At 33.4% G+C, this 22,657-nt stretch overlaps 1 protein-coding gene across 3 annotated transcripts in view; it reads right to left on the bottom strand.

Annotated features, from left to right (window-relative positions):
* RB1 (RB transcriptional corepressor 1) overlaps positions 1-22,657 on the bottom strand; it is a 130,873-nt gene that overhangs the window by 90,295 nt on the left and 17,921 nt on the right. For all 3 annotated transcript variants that reach the window (XM_057707228.1, XM_057707225.1, XM_057707226.1), the window contains exons 3-4: positions 6,781-6,896; positions 2,718-2,837 (exon numbers count right to left, since the gene is read on the bottom strand). In XM_057707228.1, the coding sequence (XP_057563211.1) occupies positions 2,718-2,837; positions 6,781-6,896 (236 nt within the window). The remainder of the gene's footprint in view (positions 1-2,717; positions 2,838-6,780; positions 6,897-22,657) is intronic.

The raw sequence follows: 22,657 nt of genomic DNA, 5'->3' as shown, positions 1-22,657 counted from the left end.
GCTCTCCTTTATACTGTCAACTACTTTAAAAGACATACAACCCAAATGTCTATAAATAGATGAATGGATAAATAAAATGTATAGCCATACAATGGAATATTATTCCATAATAATAGTAATGAAGTATCGAAACATGCTTCCACAAGGATGAACCATGAAAAATGCTAAGTGAAAGAAGCCAGTCACAAAAAATATGTAGATCAAAAATTACATAGAGAAAACTATTTTATATAAAAAAAAAGTAGATGTAATCAAGAGGGCATTTTTATAATTATAGAAAATATGTTTAATGTCAGATGCATTGTTTTATACCATTTTGTAATTTAATGTAACTCAGAATAGGACGTTATCATACAGTAAAGATAATGACATTCAACACAAATCTGTGCTAATATGGTAACCACAAGCTCCTATGGCTACTGAACACCTGAAACATTTTTGGCTAGTACAAACGAAGTTGTGCTGTAAATGTAAATTACACAACAAAATATTCAAAAATACCTAGTAGGAGAAAAAGAATGTAAAACTTCTTTATTGGTTTCATGTTTTCCTATTGAAATATAATTCACATAACAAAAAATTCATCATTTTAAAGTGTATAAATTCAGTAGTTTTTAGCATATTCATTTTGCTATGTAATCATCACCACTATCTAAAATTTCCATCACCCCAAAAAGAAATCCCACATCTTTTAACAGATACTCCTCATTCCCTTCACTTCCCATTCCCTAGCAATCACTAACCCACCTTCCATCTCATGGATGTGCCTGTTCTGGATGAAATATGTGGCCTTTTGTGTCTGGTATCTTTCACTTAGCTTAATGTTTTCAAGGTTCATCCATATTGTAGCATATAGCAGTACTTTATTCCCTTTTATGGCTGAACAATATTCTTCCATATGGACAGATCACATTTTGTTTATCCATTCATCAGCTGATGGGACATTTGGGGTGTTTCCACTTTTTTGGCTATTATAAATAATGCTGCCATGAACATCTGTATATAAATTTATGTGTGAACAATACCTACTGAAAGTTGGTATCTGGGGATATATGAGTTAAATAAAATGTTAAAATTGATTTCACTTTTTTTTTTACTTGTCAAGCAACTACTAGAATATTTAAAATATATGGCTTGCATTTTTATATTTCTATAAATATAAAAATATTATTTATGTATAAAATATATATATAACATTTCTATAAATATAAAATATATATATTATTTATATATATAATATACATATAATATTTCTAGTGACAGCACTAATGTAGTTAATAATAGCTTTAAAAGCTACTGTTTATTTAGCATTTAGCACATGCTAGAATGTGAGCTAACCAGGAACATTATCTTACTTCATACAATTACTCTGCAAGGAGTAATTAGGTATACTTTACGGATTGAAATTGAGGTTTAGAGATGTTAAGTATGTTTCCCTAGCTCACACAGTTAATAAATGACAAAATTATTATTAATACCTAGATATGTTTAGTTTTTTAAAAATTATAATCACTACAGCACATTGCCATATACATACATATAGTGTACCCTGAAATAAATAGGTTTTGGTATCACAGTTAATTTTCCCAGCTGCTCTTCAAAAGATGGTACATACAAGAGAGAAAAAATCCTACTGCTCCACTTCAAGACCAATAAATACTAAATTATCTCATATAACTCAATAAAAATTCCAAATCCCTTTTGCAAAGACCCGAGTGACCTTTGAAAGGCCAAATCTGACTATGTCACTCCCTAGCTTAAAATCTATGACTCCAACACCTGCTGGGCGAAGTCCAAGTTCACTGTCAATCTAATCCCCTCCTACCTTTTAGCCATCAGCAATATCAAAATACTTTATGGTACTGCTTTGGCTTTGTACACATGCTGATCACTCTGCCTAGGATGCTCACTCCCAGTCTCCACATATTTTGCTTGCTGAGTTTCTATCTATCCTTTAAACTCTACTCAGACATTGCCTTCTTCTATGGTTTTTTCACCCCATAATTATTCTTCTTACCCTTAAACATACACAGTATTTTGCCCACTACATAATTGCTACTTCTTACAAATAATCCTCTACAATAGAGCATCAAACGATTACTGCATTTATTTTTATTAAAAAATATAATTTATTTACTATAAGTTAATTGATGATCATAGTAACATGATTTCACAACCCTAGCATCTAACACATGGTGGGTACTAACAGTCACTTCATTAATGCTTGTTGTAGTTTCTTAATTTATATGGAATAAAACAGCTGATAGCCTGAAGTTTCTTAAAGGATATTCCACAAAAGAACGACTACTTAAAAACCACCATGGAGAATACAAGTCATAGCTTGATACTACAGGTCACATACACCCTCCACTGACAACATACTTTTTTTTCTAAACATAGTATCACCATTAGGAAGAATGTTACAGTTAGGTCACCCTTCCATTCAGAATTACAGGTCTTCAGGCAGAGAAGGCTAAAGTGGAAACTAAGCTTTAAGTTTGTTTAAAAAATAAAAATGAGAAACATGAGTAAAACAAGTAGTTTTGGAAGAAACATTCAGAATGCATATGATTGGACACGTAAGTTAAGAATATTAAGGGGACAAATCTAAGGTGTAATACTTAATAACTTTACTAAGTATGTAACAGTTCCCTGATGGAAGCTAATCATGAACAATGATATGAAAAAGTGTAATCCTATTAAAATCTGTACTTTACCTTTCTAATTTGCTGTAGAGTGCACACAACACATCATACTTCTTCAACAGTCTTGACATAACATTATCAACTTTGGTACTGGTATCAATTTCTTTTAGTAAGTCAAAGAATTTACAGACACTACAAAGGAAAGAATAGAAAAAATGAATCCACAACTTTAAAAATTCATTTTGTTTCATTTTCAAAGCATAGACATTTCAATTTAAAAGACATGTTAGCTCTATACCAAATCAGTATTACATAGCCTTTGGAAGGAATTCGTTTTTCTATTTTAATAGAACTTAAAGAGGAAAAAAATCAACAAATCTTCAACCTTTACCCCTTTATCTACACACCTATGCCTACATCTATTTATCCTCAAGAATACAGAAAAAACAACGGTTATTACAGACATATTTATTTCTATGTCTAACTACATGTTTTAAAAAATCAAGTTCACATCCATTTATCCAATTCCAACACAAAAACTACACGGTTCATTCCAATATTTCCCTTTTCAAATTTATAACTCTTCTTTGACAGTGAGAAACCTGGGATCCACTTCTCTTTAATTTACTCATTTTATCAATCCCCCTGTATATAATTACCAAGCTACCCACTCTCCACATGGGCACTCTCCTCTCTGGCTCAGACTGACTCCCCCATCCTGGACTGCCCTCACCCCTCCACATGGATACTGTTCTCACTCTAGTAGGGCTGACTCCTTACCCCAGACTGCTCTTACCTCATATGTGCCATAACTCCCTATACCAGCTGCCCACACACCCTGCTGGATCACCAACATTGCACACCAAGCAGCCCATGTCAAGAAGTGCCCCCCCCCACCCACTGCAGATCACCTCCTCATCACACTTTGGCTCTAAAATCCTTCTCTCCCTAATCCCCACCACAGATCCACACACCTATTTTCTTCATCCCACCAGTGGTTTTAGGACTGAATTATTGGGGAAGCGTAAAGGAAAACTGACTAAAATTTTTAAGTTGTTTAAATAATAACTTCAAATCATTCTTTATTGCTTTCTATAAAAATTAACCTATTTGAAACATCAATACATACATTTTTGACTTCTGAAAAATAGGGCACTACAGATAGCAATCATCAACTGCACCTCACATACTCACTTCTAATCAAGTGTGTCTAAGGAATTATACCAAAGCAGCTAACTGAACTACAGGGTAGTCACCAGACCCATCCATTGGCTGTCCGGCAACCAATGAGTTATAGGCTTCATTCCAAAAACGGGGCTGTCCCACTCAGACATTTATGTTGGGAACTGAAAAAACAAAAGCCTCAGCTAATTAGCAGAGGGCACAGAACACAAAAGAAGGTTATGAAAAGTTCCATGATACAGAAGGGATTGGGGCAGCCATGATGAGCTTTGTGGAAAAGCAAATAAAGGAGGAATAGAAATGATAAAGAGTAGATAATCACGACGCTGCTTAGAAAAGAAAATGAATGGAGCTACCGTGCTGAGAAAAAGAAATCAACCTTAGGACAGCTTTTATTCAAGAATCACTCTCACTTCCAGTTTTGAGATATATGGCAACTCCTATCCATGGAGCACCAATGAAAACTGTGAATTATTACTACAAAGCCACCTTTTTCTAGGGGTAACTTAAGTGAGGCTCTATTCCTTCCGTAGTCCTCCTCTGAAGCAGAGAAGTGAAAGCAAGCAGGTGAGAGGGAAGGCAGGCAGCCCGACAGGCATAAAAAGCCATAATTAAGACACACAGATCTGTAGATAACTACATATTCTAGGAGCAGTGCTCCATGGATTGATAATGGTCTATAAACTGTTTACCAGTTCACAATTAAGTACAGAAATTGAGAGTAAACACTTAAAAAATTTTATGGCAATCTGACACTAATCTTAATACCTGCTGAATCTAATAATAAATTTGGTCCTGTGTTTAATATGATTTTTGTTTCATTTTCCTAGTAATTAATTTATATTATATATTTTTAAAATATCAGTCTATGACATATTGGAATGAAAAGAAACTAGCCCTTCACCAGAGTATGTATAAGAAGCAGTGGTTTAGGGACTTCCCTGGTGGCACAGTGGTTAAGAATCCGCCTGCCAATGCAGGAGACATGGGTTCAATCCCTGGTCCAGGAAGATCCCACATGCCACGGAGCAACTAAGCCCGTGTGCCACAACTACTGAGCCTGCGCTCTAGAGCCCATGAGCCACAACTACTGAGCCCACACACCACAACTACTGAAGCCTGCACACCTAGAGCCCATGCCTTACAACAAGAGAAGCCACTGCAATGAGAAGGCTGTGTACCACAATGAAGAGTAGCCCCCATTCACCACAACTAGAGAAAGCCCATGCACAGCAACAAAGACTCATCACAGCCAAAAAATAAATAAAATAAAATAAAATAAAATAAAATAAAATAAAAAAAGATACAGTGGTTTAGACAAAATTTCTGGATAGTTATCAGAACACTGAGAGATGCCCTAAGAAAAAGTTGTACCGAACACATTACTATGTTTTTTGTAGTAATGTTATTTATGATATGCCCATTTTATAAATCAGAGTTGCTCTATGAATACTCAGAGGAAAAGTTTAGGGAAAACTTTACCAGGAAAATTCTTTCATCTTATAGATAAAAGATATAATAGCCTTTCTGTCATATTTATTTAGTAGTCTATGGACAGCTATCTAACACTGTATTGCAGTCATCTGTTTAATTTTACCTTCCCTGCTGGATGAGTTTCTTGAGGTCAGAGACTATATCTCACCTCTATATCAATACAACCTAGTAGAGTAACATAGTGCCTAGCAGTTGATAAGTTTTGTTTCCTTCCCCCTTTTTTTTTCTGGGGCGAGGGGGTTGGGGGGTAATGGGAGGAGTCTACAGAAAAAAGATCAAGGCTTCATCAGTGCCTATGTTGTTACAGGCATTGACTCAAGAACTATTTACTTCTCTACTCATTCTAAGTTATTTAATTCTCATAATTCTATAAAGTAGCTAATAATTTTTATTTCACAGGAAAGGAAAGGAACCCGAGACTTAAAGAGGATAAGCAATCTGCTCTATTTTATGCACCTTGTAAAATAAACCCAGTCTCTCTTAACCCAAACATTCCTCCTCTTTTTAATACTCTGAGGTCATGAAAACATTTGCTGAATAAATGAATAAATCAAGGTAAAAACTGACCGCTATATTTAAATTATTTTTCAGCTATACAAAAACTATTTTGATTTAGTGATTTGTCTAATAAAGTTAAACTGTTAAATCTCTGAGAGGTAAACCAATTCTAATTCAATAAGTTAAATATGAACATACAAGGCCTTTGTTTACACATTTTATTTAGAGGTGATAAGGAAAAGAGTTACTAAAATATGCAACAATTTAATTTACCTCATTTACACAAAACACCAATTATGTTTAACTCTAGATGGCTTTATCCAAGAAAAAACAAATACTAGTATCTTTTTGGTAAAATTATTTACTGTTACATTTCATAAATAAACTACAAGAGAAATGACTGGAAGTCCCAGAAGGCTTCTCTTAACTTGTTGGAAACAATTAGTAAACTCTTCTTATTAGGCTTATAAACTCAATACAGACATTAATTAAGTAACTACAGGGACAAGTATTATAACAGTTACTCAACTGAACATACAGTCTCAAAACATATATAATATCTATTATATTAAATAATCAAACTTTAATATATCAACTAAATTCCTTTAAGATAGGCTCACACTACTTTTACAAAGGTTTTAATATATATTAAGCTTACTTCATAAATCTTTGCTTTTTTTGTCCACTTTATCAACAGCTACAGTTAAGAAAGTTTACAGATAGTGAGAGACACAATGGAAATTTTCCCAGGACACAAACTGCTACATTTTTAAGAAAGTGCAACATAAATACACTTTATTAAGGGCCCCAGTGGAGAATGAGAGTTCACTAGTTGACCTAAGTTTTTTATGTTTTATTTAATTTTAGCATTTCCCACTAATTCCCTAAAGTCTATTCAAATGATAGTTCAGAAATAGTTTTCTTTAATGGCAGAGGTCTTTATTAATATAAGAAATTTTACCTGGTTTCTATGTTTTTCTGCAGCTCAGTGAAGGTGAATGGCATCTCATCTAGGTCAACTGCTGCAATAAAGATACAGATTCCCCATAGTTCCTTCTTCTTTTGAACATAACCTTCCTGAGAACAAAACAAGACAAAACAAAACAAAAGGTTCAAATATTTCATTAAATCATTCACACACTGGATACTGTGTTAAAACTGGATTATATGCAACTTTTTTCTTATTCAGCATAACAAAATAAATTTGTTACTAAATCTTTATGAGGTCATATACTTGAGAGTAAATTAATTCTACACTAGTAGCAAACTAGTTACAAAATTAGTAACTAAATTTTATATTGTAAGGCAAAAAAATTACTAGAAAGGACAAAAAGTTAAATTACAACTTTCTATAAAAAAATCTAATGGCCAGTCAGTTCTCTGAAGTAAATATTTTCATTTTTCAATAATCCAATGTGATCAAAGCTAAGTTTTAAGAGTCTAAAATCTTTTTTCTTCTAATTCACTTGTTCTTTTATCAATCTATTGATTCAAGTATTTTTTAACCTTATGAAATTCATCCTTCTCAGTGCCCTAATTACCTCCCTTATAAAATGGATACATATCTCACTTTGTAAGAATTAAATGAGATTTTATATATAAAGCCCTTAGCATGATGCCTGGCATATAACTGGTACTCAATAAATGACGGCTATCACTATCATTAGAATATTTTTTCATTATCATTAGAATACATTTTTCCCCTAAAAATATATATCCCTATTTAAATACGTAAGTTTTATAGGTAAAATTTGGATTACATTAACTTGAAAACAAAAGAAATACCAAATAATCTGATGTTCTATCAAACAGTTGAAACTTCCTATTACTCTTAATTGGAGATTACAATGGAGCTGAAAGGTATGTGATGTAATTTTACAGTTTTGAAATCTCAATTATATAAAAGTTTTAGAAAAAAAGAATTATTCTAGATTATCAAACTTTATGGAAAATACAAAGCTTATCACTATCCAACTCTAAACTTTTCCTTAATTTTAGCTATTTGGGAAATAAATATTTTAAAACATATTACAACTATATACCCACTAGAATTGTTAAAATTAAAAGGACTAATAATATCAAAAGTTGGTAACTATGTAAAGCAATGGAATACTCAAACATTACTGATGAAAATGTTAAATGGTACAGCCATTTTGGAAAATAAGTTTGGCAAGTTCTTATAAAGTTATATACCTGCCTTAACACTTAGCAATTACACCCCCAGATATTTATACCCAAAAGGAGTGGAAACCTGGTACCTGAATGTTAACAGCAGCTTCATTCACAGAAACCAAAAACTCAAGCAACCCAATATCCAAAAACAGGTAAAAAGATAAACTGTGGTATATTCATTCAATGGAATGTTAGTCAACAATAAAAAGGAAAAGTATTAATAAACACAACATAGATAAATCTCGGTTATTACACAGAGGGAAAAAAGCCAAATACAAATGCGTACATGCTGTGTACCCTTTGATTTCATACAAAATTCCAGAAAAGGCAAAACTAATCTTTAATGTCAGAAAGTAAATCATAGCTGCCTGGGGACAGGAGTGGAGGTGTTGGGGAATGACTACAAAAGAGAATGAGACAACTTTCTGGAGTAAAAAAAAATTTTTAGTTCTTAATGGTTAACATTTGTCAAAACTCACTTAACTGTTCACTTAAAACTGGTGGATTTAGTGTATATAAATTATATTTCAATAAATTTGACGTTGGAACTATACTACATACTACGTGGGTAAGTCAAAAATTATCTGCACTCTGGCTGTAGAATTTATTTTAATTAACTTTTAGAAAAGACAAATACATTATTTTTCGCCATAATCTCCTTGCTTTTCAATACCCTTTGCTCTTCTGTCAATAAGCTTCCATCAGAAGTGAAAGTGGCTCCTTCTTGATGTCTAAAACTTGTGCGACCTTCCTTGAATTTCTCTAACCATTCATACACACTTCTTCGCGACAAAACACTTTCTCCACACTGTGCACAAAGTCTTTGATAAACAATGGCACCAGGTACACCCTCAGACCACAAAAAATGAATCACTGCACACTGCTCTTCTTTCGTGCAAATCACAAGTGAGGCATCCATTTTTGCTCACACTGCAGTTACAAATGAACTGATGTAACACATTCACACCTGCACAGCAGTGACTGGGGAGCCAGTAGCCTTGAACAGAAAGCACTGATAAGACAGTGCAGCCAACAGAAGTTTTAATATACCTGGAGTGAGGGTAATTTTTGACTTACCCTCATATTTCTGAAACTTAACATACAAAATATATGTTCCTTGACTGTTATAATGACAATTAAGTATGTTTTAATAAAGTGAATGAACATAAACTCATATATGTATACACATTCATAAGTATTTACATTACTATGGTCAATTTCTCAGGAACTAAGATGTAAAAGGTTGTCCCTATAATAACCTCCAAACTACCATGATTTTTTAATTTTTATGCTTAATTCTTATCATGATTTTGGTTTGCTGCTTTGCTCTCAGGCTATCACCTGTTGAACCTAACTTCTCTCAATGTATCTTCTTTCAGCAACTCCAATCTTTTTTTTACTCTTTTAAAGTTGGGAAGTGAAGTATTAACTTGTTAAAACTGAGTATGTGGTTTATTCATTTTTTTAAACAGCAAATTTTATTAGGACATAGCCAACACAATTCAACACAAGCTCATTTGAAACGATAAAACGCCTAAATAAAATGTTGTAGACATAGGTTCTGATTTTTAAGGATCTGAGGAACTCTCCTATAAGCAAAATGTGACCTTTATTTCAGATGATTTACAAATCTTGTTTTTGTTGTTGATATTGTTGATGCTCTAGCTGCATCCCAATTAACTATATATTTAGATAAAGTGTTCTTTCTTCTTCATATACATATATCTATGGAAGAAAAATAAACCTTCCTTCTACACTTGAGAATATTAAATATTTTAATCACCTATATTTGATTTAGTTATTTAGAGGGAACCATTTTACAGATGAGATCAATGTTATAAAACCAAATGATTCATGCACAAATATTTTTGTTAATCTATGCAAAGAAAATGATCAGTTTCCAAGTAAGAGAGTCCTAGAAGTAGAATTTCTAGATTAAAGTATTTAAGATTCTAGATATAGAAATATACAGACAGAGATTAGAGATAGAGATAGAGATAGATATGGAAAGGCCTTGCATTTCAGTTGCAACCAATAACATTCACTTGGTCTGATCTTGTAACTGGATGCCACCAAAATTTGCTAGAGGCAAAAAATTTATAATGTCATGAAGATGAGAATCAACTACAAAATCTTACTCTATACTCATTTGGTCACTTTTTAAAACGGTAGATTTTACTGGAACACAACATAATTTAACACAAAGTCACCTGATATGATAAATGTCTAAATGGAAAACATCAGTCTAATCACCATATTTGCAATCATTTAAAAATCATGTATCTTCATATAGTTTTCTTTGCCTCTTTCAATTTGTTTTTTTTATATATTCCAAAATTTGACATCTTTAATAATTTTTAAATAAATACTCATTTTGCAGCTGCCATGGTTTTATGACTTTGGGGATAGAGTGATGAAAACAGAAACAACAACAACAAAAATTTCGTCTCCCTAGGACTTACACTTTTATTTTTGTTAAGAACATGGATTTTGGTGTCAAACATTCAAGAGTTTGAATACGTACTCTAGTGGTATAACTGTGAACAACTTGCTTAAATCTAATAAAACCTCAGTTTCTACTGAAATAGGGATGATAATATCTAATCAAAGTCACTATGAAAATTAACCGTGAGGATGCTCTGTTTGTTTTTTTTTTTCTTCTTCTTTTTTTTTTTTTTTGGTCGCACTGCACGGCATGCAGGATCTTAGTTCCCTGATCAGGGGTCGAACCTATGCCTTCTGCAGTGCAAGTGTAGATTCTTAACCATTGGACCACCAGGGAAGTCCCTGTGGATGCTCTTAAGTAATCAGCATGGTGCCCAGCATTATACTCACTGAATCACAACTATCAGCAGCAGTACTGTTATCAGTGAATCTAGCACTCATGCCTCTACATCGTATCTGTCTCAATACTGTCTACAATCCAACCTTCTCAACACTGAAAACATCCATCCCTGGGAATGCAGGAGTTTTGTGTGTGTGTGTGTGTGTGTGTGTGTGTGTGTGTGTGTGTGTGTGTGTAAGAAATCATGTTTATTGACCTCCAGCCCCTGGCAACCACTGATCTGATTTCAATTCCTTTTCCAGGATGTCATGCAAATGGACTTATATAGTCTGTAGCCTTTTTTGTCTGGTTTCTTTCACTTAGCATAATGTTCCTGAGGACTCATCCATATTGTTGTATCTATAATATTAGTATTTATTCCTTTTAATTGCTGAGTAGTACTCCATTGCATGAATATGCCACAATTTGTTTATCTATTCCAATAGCTGAATACACTGCTATGAATAAGGCTACTAACTCTAGCCTTAATTATCCAACTACAGATCTTTAAGTGGATGTATGTTTTCATTTCTCTTGGGTGAATACCTAGTTGAGGAATGCTAAGTTCTATATTAAATACAAGTTTAAGTTTATAAGAAACTAGTAAACTGTTTTGCAATGTGGCTACACCATTTTGCATTCTCACCAGCAACAAATGAGAGTTCCAGTTGCTTCACATCCTCACCAGCACTTAGTTTTTGCTTGTTTGTTGTTGCCTGTTTTTAAGCCATCCTAGTAGGTATGTAGTGGTACATTTTCCCAAGGACTAACGACATTGAGTATTTTTTCAAATCTTACTTAACATACATATCTCCTCTTTGGTAAAGGGTCTTTTCAAATCTTTTGCCAATTTTCTATTCAGTTGTTTGTCTTATTAAGTTGTAAGAGTTACTTATACATTCTGGATTCAGACTGCTTAACAGCTATGTTTTGCAAAAATTTTCACCCAACCTGTGGCATTTCATTTTCTTAAACAGTGTATTTCAAAGAGCATAAGTTTTTAATTTTTGATGGAGCTCAATTTATTATTCTGTTTTATACATCTTGCTTTTTGGTGGTACTACCTATGAAATCTTTGCTTAACCCAACGTCACAAAGATTTTCTCCTGTGTCATCTTCTACAAGTTTAGATCTATGATTCATTTGAATTAATTTTTATAAATGGTGGAAGATACGGATTAAAGTTCATTTTTTGCAATACGGACATCCAATTGCTCCAGCATCATTTGTTGAGAGGAATATTCTTCCTCCATTGAATTACCTTAGCACCTCTGTATGCAAAGACAGACTATATATGTGTGAATTCTATTCTGGATTCTCTGTTCTGTTCCACTGACCTACTTATCTTTCTTTTTACCAATATTACAATGTCTTGATTCAAGATTTTTAAATCTGTAAAGGACATCTGATTTACTTCTCACTGTGCAGATTAAGAAATTAAAGACTAGAGTGTTGAGACTTGCTCAACACAGCCAGTCAATGCCACAGACCTAAAACCCAAGTTTCCTAACACTCAATTTAGTATTGTTCCATTTATTTACGAATATTTCCTTATTACATTTCTACACTGATGTTCCCAACACTTTCACTACTGAAATCCTTAATCTCATCACCCCACTAAGAGTCCTGTACTCTTAACTATTTTACTATTCTGTACTCTTCATTTCTATTTTATTGAGAAGGTAACAGAATCATAATACCAAAAGCCTCAACATTCTTCTCCACATCAAATAATTTCTAATTACCATATCTTTCAGTCTTCCTCCAAATGTCTCTGCATCTTCAAGTTCCTCTTCTGATTTTGACAAATGGACATTCTCCTCCACTCTCAAATTAATAAATCAAATCTCTCCCTACCTCCCACTTTGGATCACATTATCTCTCATCTCCTTCAAGATCTAGTTTATTAATTCCTCCCTCTGTCTTTTTTAATTTCTCTATCAGTTCTTTCTAAACAACTTATGTTCCTTTAGTTACAAAAAAGTTTGCACCACCTTAAAAAAAAAACAACACAAACATCAAAACCTATCCTTCTATCCCTGGACTTTATCAAGCTACTGCCCTAATCACACATATAAATCTCTCACTATTCCCACTATTCACACACACACTCACCATATACACTCTCACAGTACACACCTACTGCATCCACTGAACACACACTTCTACTATATAAGCACTATTCTACTGAGGCTGTTAAATAAGTCTCCAAAGATCTCTCTCTTTCTAAACTGAATGGCCTTTTCTTTGGTTTCATCCACAAAGTCCTCTATACAACATCTAACACCACTGTAATGAAACTTTTTCCCTTAGCTTTTTTTTTTTTTAATGTGGAAGAAGTTTTATTGACATGATATATTAAGTACAAAGGGAAAGTTGTAAAATATAATTCCAATTTTGGAAAAAAACTTTGTAAGTTTCACAAAGGTCTAACAGGATATGTGCAAGTTATTTTTTTAAGCTCTTTATTGGAGTATAATTGCTTACACTGTTGTGCCAGTTTCTGCTGTACAATAAAATGAATCAGCTGTATTTACGCATATATCCCCATATCCCCTTCCTCCCGTGATTCCTTCCCACCCTCCCTATCCCACCCCTCTAAGTCATCACCAATCAACCAGTTGATCTCCCTGAGATATGCAGCAGCTTCCCACTAACTATTTTACATTTGGTAATGTATATATGTCAATGCTACTCTCTCACTTCGCCACAGCTTCCCCTTCGCCCCCCACCCCGTAGAAACAATAAATGCTGGAGAGGGTGCAGAGAAAACGGAACCCTCCTGCACTGTTGGTGGGAATGTAAGCTGGTACAGCTACTATGGAAAACAGTATGGAGGTTCCTGAAAAAACTAAAAATAGAACTACCATATGATCCAGTAATCCCAATACTGGGCACATACCCTGAGAAAACCATAACCCAAAAAGAAACATGTACCACAATGTTCACTGCAGCACTATTTACAACAGCCAGGACATGGATGCAACCTAAATGCCCATCAACAGATGAATGGATAAAGAAGATGTAGCACATATATATAACAGAATATTACTCAGCCATAAAAAGGAATGAAATTGAGTTATCTGTAGTGAGGTGGATGGACCTAGAGTCTGCAATACAGAGCGAAGTAAGCCAGAAAGAAAAAAACAAATACTGTATGCTAACTCATAGATGTGGAATCTAAAAAAATGGTACTGATGAACCCAGTGACAGGGCAAGGATAAAGATGCAGATGTAGAGAATGCTCTTAGCTTTTTAAACACTTTAACATCCTTTCTCTTTCTTTTTTTCCTCCCAAATTTTTCAGTGTTTCCTAACTCCAAAGACTTTTTCCTACCACCTTCTCTTTACCTCCGCAATCTCATCCACTTCTATAGTACCCCCATCACCTCCATACAGATGTTTCTCATATCTCATCCTGCTTTCCAGCCCTGACTGCCTTCTCAAGTTCCAGGCCCTATTTTCCAATGGCAATTTATAATCTAAAATCTGTAACTGATTTGTTTTCTTGAAAATTTAGTTGAGAATTATGAAATGGGCTCAGAATAGCACCTTAAAAATTGTTAAAACAGAGCAAAAGTAATTTTTACGCAGCCAAAAGAGTCGCCAGAAAAGAAAAAAAGAAAAATGGGGAAAGGATAAGAAAAAAGCATTTTGCAAAAGAAAAAAACTAATGTCTAATAAATATATTTTGAAAATACTGAACCTCAGGATAGTGTCAACTGAAGGGCATTTTGCAAATATGCATCAAGAGCCTTAAGAGTTCAGTTTTTGTTTCTAAGAGTTTACCCAATGAAAATAGAGTGTTGAGTCAAGATTCAGTGTAATATATGTTCAAAGAATTACTTATAATAGCAAAAATAGTGGGAAAAAAATAAATTCAAGTAGAATGGTTTATTATGATAGAGCTATATCATGGATTAACATAAAATTCTTGAAACATTTCAAAGATTATAAGGACATGGGAAATACCAAAGACATGTTAAGAGAAAAAAAACACCAGAATACAAAATTCTGTGTATATTTAGACTCCAATTTTGTGAAAAAATTTAAAAGGAAAGAAACACAAAAGTACATCAAAATGTTAACTATTATCTCTAGGTGGTAGGACTACAAATGGTTTTTCATTTTCTTTGTTAATCCTAGATACATTTTCTAAATCATCTAACAATTATAAAATGGGGGGAAAGTAAGTCAATTTAACAGTATGAAATTTATATAAAGCAGGAAAGAAAAATTAGGAATATTCTTGAGAAAAATCTTTAAAATATTAAAAGTTTAATTACATATACTACAGTTTAAACCCAAATCTATAATCAAATCTTAAGAGGCTACCTATTGAAGCTATCATTTAGTTCACTTGAACCACCCAAACCCCGAATTAGTGATAACTTGTACTTGCTTTTTTACAATGCACTAACTTATAAAAGAGCTCCACCAAGTGGTAACATAAATCATCTTGGAAACATCTGAAAAGTAGGTCATCTTACTATTCATGCTATCATAACTAACATGAATTTAAACTGAAATTTTAAAAGTTAAAAACACTTCTCTCTCTTATCTTCACTTTTTCCAAGTTGGAAATAAGCCATAAGAAACATGCTGTTTATCTCAGGGTCAAAGGGATACATCCTTGCATTAGATTCATGAGACTGTAGTGAGTGATTAGCAATAAAGTTACAAGTTAAATGTATTAGAGAAGTAGAGGGGATAAGAGCTGCCTTTATCTTCCACTGCTGGATTTCCTCCTCACCAAGAGAATGCGCAGGAACAAAAGGGATAACATGCTAATATGCCAGAAAAATCCTCCCTCTCACTTGCATAATATTAGCTGACAGCAGTTAATGTTAAGGAAATTCTTTGATCTGCTCAGAAGAAGCAAAAGGGAAGAGTGGCACAGCCAAGAAGAAGAATGCAAAAGCTAACTTTACTTTGTACTCAATCATATTTTTGATACAATATTCAGGGGGTGAACACCAACTGAATTAGCCATCCAGTTACACAATACCTTTGTGGTGAGAGAGTTGACTCTGCTCCAAGAAAAATATATACCTGGCAAGTTCAGATTCATCTAGCTTTCTGCCCAAGAGATGAGTAACCTGGGGCTCCCTCCCTTAAGAACGTCTACACAACTCAGTGGATGGGACTATTTAAGCATTTAAGCAAACTTAAGTTCAGTTTACTTGCTTGCTCAATTGTCCATATCTCAACTAGTCTGTAAGCATTTTGAAGACATAATTATACCTAATACACTGCTAGACCTCAAGAACCTAGTACAATGTTCAGCACTAACTTGATGTTAAATGTATATATTTTAAAAAAACAGTGGCAAATAGTCCTACCCTAATATAAGATAGAACAACTTTTTTGACTTTTTCCCCCTACTATGCTCAGAGGAACAAAGCAGCAACTGAATCACAAGTAAAAAGTATGAGGTAAGAATATTGGTTCTACTACAGTTTCTTTACCTCCTGATCACACACTGATAAGCTAATGAGTATCAACAGGACTAACTCAAAGAAATATTACAGAGCTCGTTTTCTAAACAGGTAATACATAACTGACCTGGAATTTAGCTTCTAGTCAAGCTCTTTTGTTTATTGAGTCAAAGGCCCAAAAGATGATCCACCCAAGAAGACACAGTCATAGAGGAGAGAAAACTGCCACCACATTACAACCACCACTAATTAATTGGTTTTTCTTTAAAAGATCAATGAAACTGATGTCTACCACTCTTAGAAACAAAGATGAAAAATACTGAGGAAGTCAATTCCTACAACTCAGATTTAATTATATGTATAAAAAGTTTGCATGTCAAAATTCCAAAGTTTGCATGTCAAAATTCCAAAGTCTGCATGTCAACTCCTTTTACCAATATCATATATAATACTTGAAAAAATAAAAACATAACTAATGAATAAATGAGTTGGCATTAGAATGAAAGAATCTCAATTGGAAGGGAAATGAAAGGGATCAATGATCGAGTCCAGTTTTTAGGGTTCCAAATGATAAAATGATAATCTTTGACAAATTTGCTAAAATTTAAAAAAACTTACGAGAACCCAAATGTTTGCTTTCAATAATGCCTCAGTAACTAAAGTAGAAAACACTTCACTTTTGCTAGAATACAGCAAGGTAACACAATTTACCTTTATAGTGATAAAAAGCACTGGCTGGCAGCTCTGTATGCCTTGAATAAAACTAGGAAAATTATTATTTAATAAAGTTTGGTAAGCTTTCTAAAACAGATCCAAGGTGGGGGAAAGTTTGTGGTTTCTGACTGCAATATAGTTCTGATTCAACTGAACTTAAAAATAGTTTGTAGAATGAGAGAATCAGGGCACATACTGAAAAGACGTAAATTAAAACAGGAAGAGGTATAGGAATTTTTGATAAAATAATTCACTTCAAAACTATCCTAAATATCTAGGTCTCATATAAACTTGACTATCTGTTTATGACTGAACATGTAACAGATAGGAATAATTACAAATCTGAACATCAATAATTATGAATATCAGGCCTCTAAAACTATAATGCGTATAATAAGGAAAACAATTAATTCGCTAAGAGATTGTTTATAATCATTTATTTCAAAACAATATCTGTTATATCTAAATTATATTTATATAGGGCATAAAGATGTTTAAAGTACAGAAAAACCAAGAGATATCCTAGCAAACCTGAAAGCCTAGGACAATCTCCACAGTCATTCCATTTCTATGGAAATGACGGTGCTGTACAATATGTGATGTATCCTTCTGGTATCTACTTCTAATATGGAGAATAAAACTTTAGGGTTTGTCTCTATGTTTGTGGGGAATTGGGGGAGGGGATAAGTTTCTTAAAAGAAAATACATTATAGCTGTTTTCAATCATTTATATTCTAACTTGTACTAGAAAGGATTTTTTTTTTAATCTCAGAAAACTATAAAATAAGACCCAAAAATCCAAAATATGTAGGTAAAGAAACTGGACATTTGGGGAAGGATAATTTTGGACTTTGTTCTCTAATTCATTTAATTTATTCAATAAATATTTACTAAATGCCTACTAAGCACGGAGCACTATTATAACTGCTAGGAATACATCAGTAAACAAAATAAACATTTCTGTTTCCTGGAACTGACACTTTAGGGTGAAAAGAATAATAAACAAAAATTAGTATATATAAATAAACTATATACTGTGTTTAAAAATGAGCATGGTATCGTACACCATTGGTAGGAATGCAAACTGGTGCAGACACTATAGAGAACAGTAAGGAGGTTCCCTAAAAAACTAAAAACAGAGCTACCATATGATCCTGCAATCCCACTCCCGGGCATATATCCAGAAAAAACTCTTAATTCAAAAAGATATATGCACCCCAATGTTTACTACAGCACTGTTTACAACAGCCAAGACATGGAAGCAACACTAAGTGTCCATTAACAGATGAGTGGATAAAAAAAATGTGGTACATATATACAATAGAATATCACTCAGCCATCAAGAAGAATGAAATAATGCCATTAGCAGCAACATAGATGGACCTAGAGATTATCATAGTAAGTGAAGTAAGCCAGACAAATACAAGTATCACATGACATCATTTACATGTGGAATCTAAAAAAATGATACAAATGAACTTATGGACAAAATAGAAAGAGACTCACAGACACAGAAAATAAACTTACAGTTATCAAAGGGGAAAGAGCTTAGGACTATCAGATGCATACTACTATATATAAAATTATAAAATAGGTAAACAACAATGTCCTACTGTATAGCACACAGAACTATACTCAATATCTTATAACCATATACATATATATATACACACACACACGCACACACACATAACTGAATCACTTTACTGTATACTGGAAACCAACACAACACTGTAAACAACTTCAATTTAAAAAAAAAGCAGAGTAAAGTGAATAGAGAATTTGAGGGACAAGTAGGGGCAGATTACAATATTAAACAGTGTTTAGGCCTCATTGGGAAAGTGAGATATCAGCAAAGATTTTTTCTATGAGCAAAGACATAATCTATCAAATTCTTAAAATGTGAATGTCTTCTGACCCAGTGGCTCCACTTCTAGGAATCTGCATTATAGAAGTACTCTCATTTGTGCATTAAATGTATATAAAAAGCTATTCACTGCAGCAGTTTGTAGTATCAAATGTTCAAAAATAAACTAAATATCTGTTAACAGGGGAACATATAAATAAATTACACATCCATACAATGGAAAATACATCCACTAAAAAGACTAATTAAGCTAAACACAGAGGGAGAGGTGCTCTTCAAGATATATCACAACATGAAAAAAGCAAGGTGCAGAAAAACATAAAAACCAGAAACTTTTATTAGCTGCCTACAGAGGAGAAGCGGGTAGCTTAGGGGAAAGAATGAGAGAGACTTTTCACTGTTTACATTTTCATTTCTTTTGAATCTTGAACCATCTGAATCTGTTGCCTATTCTAAGAACACTGATAATGTAAAATGTTAAAATGTAAAGAAATAATAAGACCTCAATGAGGTAAATAAATATCCTTTGTGTGTTGGGGGAGAGGAGGGTGGCTGTGAAGGGAGAAGTGAGGAAGGATTGGGGGGACAGAATGAGCAAAAAATTTATCAGAGGTTATTTCTACAAAGGTGGGAACACAAAGAGAGCAATGGATATTCACTTTTCACTCTATTACTATGAAATTTTTTTAAAACAAGTATATTTGAGTTTTGAATATATGTGGTGTGTGGTTATATATAAATATATATCTCTTTGAAATGCTGAAAGGGCAATCCAGAAATGGTGGGAGAAAAAATGACAAAAAAGATGTTAGTATCTGAAAAACTACATGCTATGCCTTGAAAGTTGGCATTCAAAACAGTAAGCAATCAGTTACAAGATTCATAATGACCACAAAATAAATTAAAATTGCTTCTCAGAAGAAGCCTAGCTAGTCTTCATTCAGAGATGAGAGTAAAATTCCTTCTACGGATCCTCAGAAAGAAGAAAATATACTGCAGTAAACAATACTAGCCAACAGTAAAAACTTTCATGAAGAAAAAGCAATTTTAAAAGTAGGCAGTCAAATTATATATAATTATAATAATTATATATAATTATATGTTAGACATTTCTGAGTAGTTCATGATGAAAGTTCATGACAAACTTTAATACTGTTATCCAACGTATATATTAAGTTTAAAACATTAAATGGTGAAAAGAATAGGAAAGAAATGGTTTGACTAAACTTTTTTAGAGAATAGAAAATGTAAAGAAAAAAATCAATAAAACCAAAGACTGGTTTTTTGGAAAAAACAACAAAATAGAGAAACTTTTAGTTAGATTGATCAAGAAAAAAGAAAGATTCAAATTAGCTAAAGTTAGGAATGAAATAAGGACATTAAGACCAACCCTACAGAAATAAAAAAAAAAATTCTAACAGTAATGTTATGAATAACTGCATGCTGACAAATGACATAACACAGATGAAATGGACAAATTTCTAAAAAGACACAAACTACCAAAACTGACTCCAAAAAAACCTGATAATATGAAAAGACCTGTAACAAGGTAAGAGATTGAATTAGTAATTTTTAAACTTCTACACAGAGAAAAGTCCAGGCTCAGATGATTTCACTGATTCATTTAATACAATTCACCAAATTGCTCCATAAAAACTGAAGAGGAGGAAACATTTCCCAACTCATTCTGTGAGAGGTCAGTACAGTACTACTCTGACACTAAAATCAGACGAAGACATTACAAGGAAAGAAAATAGAGACCAAAATCTCTTATGAACATATGCATAAAAATTCTCAACAAAATACTAGGAAACCAAATCTACAAATACATAAAAAGAATTACACCATGACCAAGTGGGACTTATCCTACAAATACAGCTTTTTTTAAAATCTTAAAATAATATAATACATTATATAAATAAGGAGAAAAAGACATCATTATTTCAACAAATGCAGAAAAATCATTTGACAAAATCCAAAATCATCAAACAAAGAACTCAACACAACAGAAATAAAAGGAAACTTCCTCAACCTGACAAAAGGCATCTACAAAAAGCCCATGTCATAGGTAAAGGTAAAAGATGGGTTCTAAGATCAGGAAAAAGATAGTATATTGGAGCTTCTAGTCAGGGCAATTAGGGAAGAAAAAAGAAATAAAAGGCATTCAGATTGTAAAGGAAGAAGTAAAACTACCTCTATTTGCAGACAACATGATCTTACATACAGAAAACCCTAAGGAATACACTAAAAAACTATTTGAACTAAAATATGAATTCAGCAAGTTTGCAGCTTACAAAATCTACATGCAAAAGTCAACTGCATTTCTATACACCAGCAATGAATAAACCAAAAACTGAAAATGAATCCATTTATAATAGCATCAGTAAGAATAAAATACTTAGGAATAATATTTTAATTGCAAGACTTGTACTCTAAAAAGCAAAAATACTGTTGAAAAAAATTAAATAATACTTGAATAAATGGGAAGACATATCTCACTCATGCATCTGAAGATAATATTGTTTAGATGGCAATACTCCCCAAATTAACCTATAGATTCAGCATAATCCTTACTGAAATCTCAACTGCCTTTCTAAAAGAAATCAACAAATTGATCCTAAAATTCATATGAAGAGAGAATTCTGTGAAGATGGCAGAGTAGGAAGCACTAGAAATCTGTCTCCCCACCTAGACAACAGTTACACTGGCAGAATCTGTCTGAGGTAACTATTCTGGAACTCTGGAGTCTATTAAAGGCTTGCAACTTCCATGGGAAGGTATAAAAAGTAAATTACAGTTAATTTCTGCCAATTTCAGCTCTTAGCACAGTAGCAGCTACCCAGGGCCAACTGTCACCCACATGGCAGGCAACTGTGCACATGTTCCTGGAACAGTCTGCACACAATCTGCAGGAGCCAGGGTGAGCAAAAAGGACGCAGTCCTCCAAATTTCACAGATCTGTGCTCTGATCACTGATTGCTGCTCATCACAGAAGTGCAGGCAAAGAGGTGGCGGCTACCTCCCCCATCGTTGCAAGCACCTCTCCCTCTAGTTGGAGAGACTTTCAGGAGACTTTAAAGTTTGGCACCTTCCCTCTACACCTCATTTTTCTCTTTTTCCCCTTTTGGGAGCCAGACATTGATGACTAAGACATTCACAAGTAACCACATACATGAGGAAATTAGAAAATCACAGAGCACACCCAAGGAAGGCACAGACTCAGAAAAGACCTGAGAAGACCTTAAGTTTATACCTCAGGCTGATCCCTGGCACAGACATAGCCTACAACAACCAAAACCAAAACAAACAAAAATGAAAAATAAAAACCCAAACCAGCAAACTCTAGGGAAGTGGAGAGAATGTGATTTCCAGGACTTCCCACATTATTAGAGTCAAATGTTTAGTTTTCAACAACAACAACAAAATGACAATGCACACAAAGAACAGGAAAGTATGGCTCCTCTAAAGGAAAAAAGTTGGCCAAGAGAAAGTGTCCTTGAAAAAGAACTGATGGCAGATTTATAAGATGAAAATTTTAAAACAAGTGTCTTAAAGATGCTCAAAGAACTAAAGGAAGATATGTCAAGAAAATGATGTACAAACAAAATAGAAATGGAAATGTCAATAGACAGAACACCTAAAAAATAAACCTCTAGAAATTCTGGAGTGGAAAAGTATAATAACTAAAATAAAAAATTCACTAGAGAGATTCAGAAATAGATTTGAGAAAGCAGAGGAAAGAGAAACTTGAAGACAGGACAATGTATTGACTCTAAGAAACAGAAAAAAAAAATTTTGAAGAACAGGGAACAGAGACTAAGGA

The sequence above is a fragment of the Hippopotamus amphibius genome, chromosome 14 (assembly GCF_030028045.1).
Source record: "Hippopotamus amphibius kiboko isolate mHipAmp2 chromosome 14, mHipAmp2.hap2, whole genome shotgun sequence".
NCBI lineage: Eukaryota > Metazoa > Chordata > Mammalia > Artiodactyla > Hippopotamidae > Hippopotamus > Hippopotamus amphibius.
Note: the sequence above shows the minus strand (reverse complement) of the source record. Positions and strands in the feature narration are given on the sequence as shown.